The 10,173-nt window shown below is 42.3% G+C and overlaps 1 protein-coding gene across 1 annotated transcript in view; it reads right to left on the bottom strand.

Moving 5' to 3' along the window:
- The window catches only part of LOC137991153 (uncharacterized), a 67,689-nt gene that overhangs the window by 14,983 nt on the left and 42,533 nt on the right, over positions 1–10,173 (bottom strand). Inside the window, 5 exon segments of the mRNA XM_068836268.1 lie at positions 1,038–1,491; positions 1,936–2,090; positions 3,794–4,011; positions 4,599–5,102; positions 5,688–9,012. Of these exon segments, the coding sequence (XP_068692369.1) occupies positions 1,038–1,491; positions 1,936–2,090; positions 3,794–4,011; positions 4,599–5,102; positions 5,688–9,012 (4,656 nt within the window).

Genomic DNA, 10,173 nt, shown 5'->3' with positions numbered 1-10,173 from the left:
AACGGCCGTTGGGTAAAAGTCAAAGCTCAAAAGTGATTGTCAGTCAGGTGTTAAGCAAACACACTTTCAAAATCTGAAGAAAAAAAGAAAGTGATTTCTTTTTAAATTACAGGGGCACTTTACTGAAGAGCATTTCGTAGACTAAGCAATCAAATTAGCCCTGGTACTTTGTAAGACTTTAAATTGGTTTTCTTTCAAAAGATCATTTCTATCGAGTTTCCTAAAAATGTCGGACAATTGCCCAACTTTTGTGTTCAGCAGCGCGTTGGTGAAGGTGTCTGGCTGTATACCCAACATAATCTGCATCGCACAGATCACATTTAAAATAATAAACAGCACATTACTGATTCACAAATGATGGCTTGATTTCTTTGCGTTTAAGATTCTCTCCTAATTTCTCGAATCTTATGCCTTTACCATTACATGGAAGACTAATTCTCATTGTGCCACTATCATTGGTGTTTCTTGATAATGACATTTAGCCAACGTCGAAACGTCGTCGTTTTGAACAAATTTTTAGTATTTTTTATCAGGTTTAGAGGTGTTTTATCGCAGTCTTTTTTTTTTATTGTTAAGAATGGTGCCCACTAATTCAAACGTATTTTTACGCTGTTTACTGAATATGCGAGAAAAGCAGATCTTAACAAATGTTATTGAAATCCAAAAAGAAAATTGGCGGTAACCACGCATTTTTCGAAGATAATTAATCACCAATATTTGTAAAAAGCCTTAATTTACAAAGCAATGTATGGATGACATTCTTTTCCAATTTGAGGCTTAATTATCTCTGAATAAATGCACGGTTACCCCCAGTTTTCATTTTGGATACCAAGAGCACTTGCTTTTTCCGCATAGTTTTCAACCGCGCAAAAAATATCCCTGTATTAAATTAATAAGCACCACCCATAGGAAATGCGAGTATCTCGAGATGCGCAGAATGTATGCGCAATAACAATAGTAGGAACCATCCTTACACGCTACATAATAATCTTAATTTTGAAAAAAATACAAGAAAGCCCCACGAAATGTAGACTTACTTTTGCCTTTTTGCCTTTGTCTTTCGTAGCCTCCACGCAACAAACAGAATAATCAAAGCCAATGCGACAAGAGCGCTCACACCAATAACAATCCATTGCCAGATCTCTTTACTCTCTTTTCCTGTAATTAGAACTTTTGCAATGGTTTGATCGCGTGTCCCTAGCAAGGCCCCACCCGTGGTTTTATCCAGTTGCACCCAGACCACGGACTGCGGCGCGTCCTTCTCGTCGTCGTCGAGGTTGACAATGAAAGATTTGTTCCATTCGCCATCTGCTAAAAAGATCTTCCCGGATGTTGGCCATAAGAATTCTGGGTCGTGTGTGGAGTCGTTTCGATTCAGAGACCACTGGACTGTGATGTCACCCTGGGAGCCTTTTGATCGTCGAACTGGGATTTCTAGTGTTGTTACTTGTTGGGTGCGTGACACTTCGACCACGCCCTCTTTGTTGTAAACTGTAATGGGTAAAATCCACACATTGAAAAGATTGTATTAAACTGAAAGGTTGAGCAGGGAGACAGAACTGCAACGAGATTTTTATTGGCATGTCTCGACTTACAATTACCTTAAAAAGAGGACCCTCGACATGATGTATCGGTTGGACTTCGTGCGGAGGGATGGGTTCAACTCCGATCGTACGGATACTTACAATAACCGAGGAGAAAGGGCTGCTTTTGTTAATGACACGTGTAAATGGTTATAGATTTTCTTGGCTTTTCGGATATCGACGATTAACCATACGCCCCTTGATTGTAAATACTAAGGGTCATTTCGGAGGTCATGCACCGTTCCCAAAAAGACACGGAGTTCTAAATGTTGGGGTTTGAGACAAAGTAATTGGCAATAGCTGTGGTAGTCAAACAAGAAACGAAAAAAAACAAACAGAAATATGTACTTACTAGAACTGTTTTTATCAAGTATTAACATGCCATGCTGAGCTTTAAATGACCAGAGGAAAGCAAACTGCGTCAGGTGACACACATTTACTGTTAATAGCTTGATGGATCGATTCACGTGACTCCACGGCTCAGGACACGTGAGAGCAGCGTCAGTCCTACGAGAACAAATGTCCATGTTATTAGGTAGATAGATCTCAAACGACCACTTACGAACCGAACGGTGCCTCAGTGTAGTGAGTTTTATATAAGGTAGTTTAAAGAAGACGGCGGTTTCGCTTGTCAGCTGAAAAAACTGTTGTATCATGTTTAAAGAATATTGAACAACTATTCACCAAAGTGGAGGTGGCTAGCGGTTGATATTTACCGAGTCGCGAAGCGGCGAGGTAAATATCCAACGCTAGCCACCGACAAAAAGAGTGAGATAATATACACCACAAAAAATTAATTTGGATGTTTTCTTCACTTGTCACGGATGCAAATCGGGACGCCATTTTTTCCTGAGTTTTTCGGAGGTAAATAGCACAGGATATCCGGAGTTTGACGAGCCAATCAGCGCGCGAGTTCAACGCTATCCACCGTTTTAGTATATACTAATGATATTTATCCGTGGTTTGGTTGAATATCACCACAGCACGCACCTCCCACAAATCTGTGCAATGTGTCCCGGGTTCGATTCCTAGACTAGGCGGCATGCGTGAGCTTAGTTTCACGGTTGGTTCTCTACTCTTCTCAGAGAGTTTTTTTTTTTTTTCGGGTAATGAGGTTTTCCTGTTCCTGTTAAAATAACGGCTGCCTGTGAAACTAGCAATGCAATAGCGTAGTACAAGCGATGATATGTCCCATTCATTCGGACCAAGTTTATCAGCTTAGCTGCTCCTAGAATTTCCCATAGTTCATTTAAACACGAAGACGCACTATAAAAGAGGTGGCTTCACGCTCTACCTTTGTTCTAATTCATTAAAGCACGACTGATTATCCAAGATGGTGATCAACAAACAGCAACACAGAGACGGAAGCCCGAAAAGATATTTCTAGCTCAAGAAAAAGTGATTTGGGATTAAGAAAAGAACGACAGATAATATTTTATGACATATTACGGGCACATTGCCATTAGGGGCTTTTTTATTGCACAAATTATCACAGACTAGCGTGGTTGTGTCCACTGTTGATTGACAAATGCTTGCATGTGCCAAGGGCACCACGCCTTTTATAGTGCGTCTTCGTGTTTAAAAGCTCTGGAACTTATAATCAGAAGGTCCTTGGTAAGACTTCTGTTGACAACGCTCAGACGTTTTCCGAGAACCCCGAAGTCATCAATCATCATTGACAATTGAAAATAATCTTATCCTTTATTTACTGGAGGTAGCGTTTAATTTAATATGCACTCCACTATACTTGCGTGTATTCCACATTTCGCCAATTTCATAACTTTATTCAGTGGATAAGTCAGTGTCCAGAATATAAAATATACTCCACGAGAAACGTTGGCCAAACTTTTCGTACATGCATAGGCCTTCACTTTGCTTACTAAAAGAGTAAGCACATTTACGGTTACGGAAGCAAATACTGAAATCTTTGCTCAGATTGGAACTGTCAGTTAGTTACTCAGCCATTGGATAAGGTTAACTTTGCAAGCCTTTGAATAACTTGGGCCTGAACAATTATTACCTAAACTAAGTTTAATTGCTCAGGTCTTACGATGCCCCGATAGCGTCTAAGAGGAAGACCTACCGATTTAGAAGGGTTTGCGTGATCATAGGCTTGAGTCCTATAGGCACTAGGAAAAGAGAACCTCTTCTAACCAATTCCCTTTTTCTCTTTCTTCGGATTCAAACTAGTAACAGACAGAGTTACTTACCAGGTTTCATTGGTAGGGTTCCATAGATACAACACAGGGTCTACCTCCTCCTTGGTAACTTCGTTATTGACATATTTTTTGTTCGCTTTTACCAGATTATCCACGTCATAGAACATGGAAATAGTGATCGGCCTTGCAAAGGTATAGCCTTCCTGAACTGTATTGCTCACTGGATCCAAAGCTTTAATAACAAAACTGTAGTTCCCAAGCATGAATTGCTGACGAAGAAAGTTCAAAGGGCGGAATGTGAGAAAACTGATTGCTTGCTCGATGCAATTTCCTAACCATGCGAACTAGTATCCAAACTAGTAAGTAAACAACTCAGCCAGTCTGAGCCAGTTAGTCAAAAAAAGCTAAGAATACGTGGATTGATGATTTAAAACGGTATGATGTCTGGCGTTTGTCAAGATAATAAAGATATGTTTAAAATAGCATTCTAGCAGCTGCTTGACAAATTTAATGTGAATCTCCGTAAAAACCAGGGTTTCTAACTTCTAGTCCAAACGCACCGTTAGTAAATGAATGAGTGAACTAGTGAATTATACAGCCAGTAGTGATTCAGTCGGTCACGTAATGATAAATGACTTTAGTTTCTAAACGAACTGTGGTGCTGCGCCAGTGGAGAAGTGAAACACAGAAATGTTTTATCAACTGTGTTGTTATGGTAAATTGACCACCACAAAGAATTTTTGAAGCTTACGTTTCGGCGAGCGTTAGCCCTTCTTCGGAGCGAACTGACCCATTCGCTCTGTCGAAGGGCTAACGCTTCAAATGGGAGTGGCAATTTTCACTGCAAACAACAAACCTTTGGCTTTGTAACTTCCGGATTGCTAATTGGGCCATCTTCCGTCTCGTTTTGGTTCAACGCATCACCATCCAAGCTGAAAGATCGCAGCTTTACTTCCCCTTCAACTGCGCCTTGAGGAACAGTCAATGTGCCGTATGTCTGCCCAACTCCTCCATCCTTACGCGACCCATCTTCTTTGACATTTACAGTATCGAAGAAAAACGAGGCGGACGAATCATTATCGAAGACGTACTCTGACTTTCCGACAACGATGCCATTAGAGGACAATTGTTCAGAAAGTACACCAGCCCCATTTGTAGCTCGCACGATGGCGAAATACTTCTTTCCTATACCGAGGGCGTTATCTTTGAACTTAGCTAGCCAAATTGTGGTATTAGTGACCTCTTCGAAGTCTTTTACATCGCTCAGACCAGGTGCAGTTCCCCAGGCTATTTCGTATGTCGTCACATGACTCTCTGGGTCTCTTGCAGCAAAATAGGCGAAGATGATGTCAACGAAGACCTACAAAGGAGATACACAGTGAAATATAATTGTGGACTACGTTTTGCTGAATATATATGGGTCAATGCTCACTCGACGAGGAAAATGCAGAGGTATACATTCAAGAGATGAAGAAAACAAAGGCTTCCAACTTTATTCATCGAGATTTTCTTTCTTACAACGCTTTGAAATAAAACTGGCAGATATCAGCCTGCAACAGCGTTCCCAAGGACCAAAAAATTTCCCCAAACAATTTTAAAATGACAGTTCAAGGGTTGAAGGGTCGCTAATGGCACATTGAGTGATTAACGCTAGGGAGACAATAAGAACATAGGAAAGTGAAAATGATGTAATGGGAAATCTAAGCAAGGGCAGTCGGTCCTCCGGCTCTGCGACAACGTCTCGTTATTATCGACCTGGTCGACGACCCTCAAAAAGCATTTAGCGTTTTAACACAGTTAGTTGTTTTGTTGATAAGTTAATCAAAACTTCCAATCGCTGTATTTAGACACTTGTAAAGCGACCTAAGAAAATAGTGCTCGACATTGTTGGGTGTTCGCTTCGTTAAGGTTTGATTCTAAAGCCAGAAATAAAACCAATCCTTACCTGGAAGTCCATGTCTGGCCCCATGATCCCATCTCTGACATATTCCATAACAGGTGGAGTAGTGTCTATGGTAACACCGTCACTGTGAGTTGCTGAACATCTGCGGGCTCCATTGCAAGCAACAACTGTGATGTAATAAGAATCCTCATGATGCAAATCAAGTCCATAGTGACTTCCGTTTGGCCTCATTCCTGTGCTCTCACACTCTCGGATGTCATCTCTCATTGGCTGAGTCCCTACACACCAGAAATACTCCACTATGTCACTTTCGCTGTCTAGGAAGTCAATCCACCTGGCGTGGATCTCATGAGTGTCATTGGTGAAGTCGACATCAGCGTCTTTAAAACTCCGAGTGGAGCACTGACTTTCTTCGCTAAACGTTGTATTTTCCGAACAGTTTGTATTTGGGTCGCTGCCAATTCCATCGTACACGATGCCAACCACAGGAGCTGTCAAGTCAATAACGAAAGAATCCGAGAATGAAATCGTTGACTGATCCGCTCGTGTCGTCTCGAGAAATACAACAGTATAGACGTTCTCTGCGCCAGGGACAAAGAACGAGTCATTCATTAAGTAGATGTCCAATCCATTGGTTTCTTTGTCCACCGTCGATGTCGAAAGGCAAGAGACAGAATCGCATATACTCGATGTAAAACTAAACGGGTCATCGCTTTGTGGCACTGAGCACCTCGTTTCTTGGCAAGATGAACACATGTCTACAAAACCGCCAAAAGACTTTCGGCCTTCCTTGCAAGGCACACATTTTGCGGAACCAAAACCGTTGACTTGAGATACTCTTACGCGATAGTGATCAATGGAGCAATAAGTTGCCATATAAACTCGCCCAGTTCCAAATGCCTCTCCTTGCCCAGGCCAAGTAAGGATACTGGGAGTGCCGAATAAGATTGTATCCTCCGAGAAGGAGACAGATGCTCGAGGAAGGCCATTATCCATTCTCCGTCCACTCTCTTGAGATATAGCTCTTCCAAGCTTAACGCACTGACCCTCTTCATACTTAGTATAGATTCCTTGGAAACCAAAAAGTTGAACCCCGTCTCGTCCTTTCAATGTCTGCATACCCAAGGCAACAACAAAACCTCCATCGCGGGCGTTGACGTCGAGAGATCCGCTCAAGAACTCGTATGGTGCAACAGCGAGAAAGTTGCATTCTTCGTGGTAGGACTGGGTTGTAGCATTTAGTTGAAGAATTTTAGCCGACCTTGAGTTTTTCGATACCACCACAAGTGCATTAGTCTCGGTAAGATAAATAGACAGAGGGCCAATGAAGTTTTGTTTCTCATCAAAGCAAATGGCTTGCATCAGAGAAGTTGAGTGAATATAGTAGACTGAGATGCACGAGTTTTTCCTTTCCCCTTCTACTACCGCAAGGAGAAGCTCGTTTAGAGACAACGAATGCCCGAAGTTCGGATCCCTCTTATCTGCTCCAAGAGCTTCCACAAATGTCCAGACTTCATTATTTTTCTGGAATATACCCACAACGCTAGCATTCGTGGTCAGATTAGTTGCGGTAATTGTTAAAACGTTCCTATGGATGGCAATGACCTGACTTAGTACATCTGCCCACGTGTCATCAGCGTAGCAAGCAGCAACTGATACATTCCTGCATTTTGTAAAAACGGTATTCTTTGTCAACTGGATATCGCCACGAGAATCCGTGCTGCTAACATAAAGGTGTGCTTTCCCACTTGAGGAGAACACTATATGGTGGTTATGTGATACTACTTTTATGGGCTTTTCAATGGAGCCAGTGATGTCATCTCGAATGGTTATGTGCTTGGCACTTCGATTTTTAAGTGGTAAGGCAAATGCTCTTTCAGCTGATGAAACAGCGAAATAGCCATTTGGCAAATGAACGAGAGAAGCACCAAACATTTCGGACGGTAAAGTGGTTTTAATGTGCGTGTCAGTGAACACAGTTTGTTGGTCTACTGGGCACTTAGCACAGCAGGGTCCATCGGGATCAGCAAACCCTGGAAGTACTTGCATTATGCTCGAGTCTTCAGTGGTATTGCTTTCGTTCTTGTCCGATGTGACTCTTTGCACAATGATCTTAAATTCCACACTGGGGCTGAAAAGATTGTGATCCAGTAAAAAGGCTGTTTTGTTGCTGGTTTGGTTAGAGCTGCCTCTGACGATTATCTTTACGTCCTCTGGAGAAGATACGTACTTGACATCATCGTCTAACGCACTTCTGGTAACTTCGGGTAGCGTTAAGTTTGGTAGCCATCGTAAATGTTCTTGTTCTGCGGCCAAATCGTGGAGCTTTAAGCTCCTCTTTGGAGGCGCTGAAGGCTCGATTCTTAGTCCATCGCTAGCGGCCTCAGTGAAAATGCCACCCTCGTTCCAGACCCTTACAATACCTCGGTAACGTTCCCATGGTTCAGTGGGCACACTACGGATGGTAACATTTCGTTGCCAAGACAACACATCCATGAAATCATGCACGATCGGTTCTCCGTTCCAGGACCTGTCCGTGAGAAGTTGTGGCACCGAAATGTTTGACGAAGACTGTGTGATGGCTACTTCAATACGCAAGCGTGAAATGTCGTTAATCGCCTGTCCGATGATTTCCCAGCAAAGAGATAAAGTTTGCATCATTGCTTCCCAGTCTATATCTGTCAGATCACTTGCGTTCACGCTGGGAATGTCAGTGACCTCCAAAATCTTCGGTGCTACAGAGATGACTCTGCACTGCTCTGACACCACACGAGTTTTAAGACCAGCTCCGTTTACAGCAAAGACAGTAGCATAAAGCAACGTACCCGACGCAAGTTTCTTGACTATTGCTGCGCCTTTTGGTTTCAATCCAACGGATTTTATAGTTAACACGTCGCATTGTGCCTTTGATGTCCCAACGCACCAGTCATACCGCTCCAGACTGCTCTCCTGGTCTTCAAACTCATCCCAGCTGGAGGTCAAAAGCTCTTCGGAGCAACTGAAGCGAACTCGAGAGCTGGTTTTTATCGAGTTTCCAGAAAGCTCCATTTCACGTCGGGAATTCTCTGGGGTGATTTCCGGAACATGTTTCGAGTTACTGGACAAGTTGTCGGTATCTTTGAACGAAGGAGGTGTTGAGTCTATCAAGATCCGGTTAGAGGTCGTTTCCGATGATAGTCCTACGCGATTAGTTCCTTGCACGACGGCGAAATATGATTCTCCATGGAGGAGCTGTAGAGGACTCACAGTTAAGCTTGTATTGAGGCCAACGTTAATGAAGGGAGTGATGCTGCAGTTGTCCGGAATTGAACTGATACATACTTGATAGTGTGAGATGCCGCTTTCAGGTTCAATGAAGGGAGACCAACTTGGAGAAAGAAAAGATCATAAAAGGCTGTGAGTTTAGCACATAAGAGAAGAAGCCAATATCAACTAAAAAAGATATTAAGCGTAAATTGACCAATTTATACCTCCTTTGTGGAATATGATGAATTCCCAGACTCTACGCCATACGTGGATTAAATTTGTTGGTTCTCTACTCTGCATTGAGAAGTTTTCACCCGGGCACTCAGTTTTCCATGTCATAAAAGACCAGCAATAAATTTGATTTCTGTTAATTTCTTTTCATTTCGTTTCAGGCCGTATGTGAGATAACTATTTGGTGAAAGCGCCCTTCCTCTCCAAAATAATACTTACATCATTGTCGTTAAAGACACGATTGTACAAAATAGACCCGTCTCTCGCGCTCTTCGTTGACCGGCTACCGTCTCAAATATAGATAAACACCAATTGGCTTTACAGCAAACTGGCTTTTAATCTAACTTTCAATAGTTTTGCCAATCCGAATGTTTCCTCACCTAACTCACTCCTTGAAAAATCTTGAATTTTTTTCACGCTGACACCAATCAACCATTTTTTACAAGTTTGTGTTAAAACGCAATCGTTGAGTAAATCTTGAAAGATGTTATAAAAGATATTGATCAACTATCTGTCTGGATTATGTTCTGAGGAAGGCATTGGATTCACGAAAAGGCCTTGGTTTTACTCTGACCAAAACGAAGAGCTAGCCGCTGTCATTTAGCCATTAAAATTATGGACGCTGACTACGCAGATGATTCTGCTGTTTTCTCAGACTATATGAAGGATGCAACAACTCCCCTTCACATAATCGAAGAGATATCAAGCGAAGTCGGGAAGGCGGTCTATTCATCAATGCTAAAAAGACTGAATTCATAAGCCTCAAACCAAGACCGAAGTGATGGCATCAAGGATCTCAATGGAAATTCCATGAAATCCGTTGATTACTTCAAATACCAGAAATTAGACTTGGAAAGGAATGGGGAGGATAAGAGAGGAGCTGCAGGTTGTAGCAGAAGTAGCTGCCCAAATACAAACAAAAGACATCTCAGAAACCAACAGGCTACTGTATGCCACTGCTGTAGTAGTGACTGAAAGACTGGCAAGAAGAAAGCAACCAAAGAACTATGGTGGAAAAGACGGCTACAAGGACAGATGGATCAGCTGCGAA

This window comes from Montipora foliosa, chromosome 2, assembly GCF_036669935.1.
Source record: "Montipora foliosa isolate CH-2021 chromosome 2, ASM3666993v2, whole genome shotgun sequence".
Classification (NCBI taxonomy): domain Eukaryota; kingdom Metazoa; phylum Cnidaria; class Anthozoa; order Scleractinia; family Acroporidae; genus Montipora; species Montipora foliosa.
The sequence above is the reverse complement of the archived record's forward strand: the minus strand, read 5'-3'. Positions and strand labels throughout refer to the sequence as shown.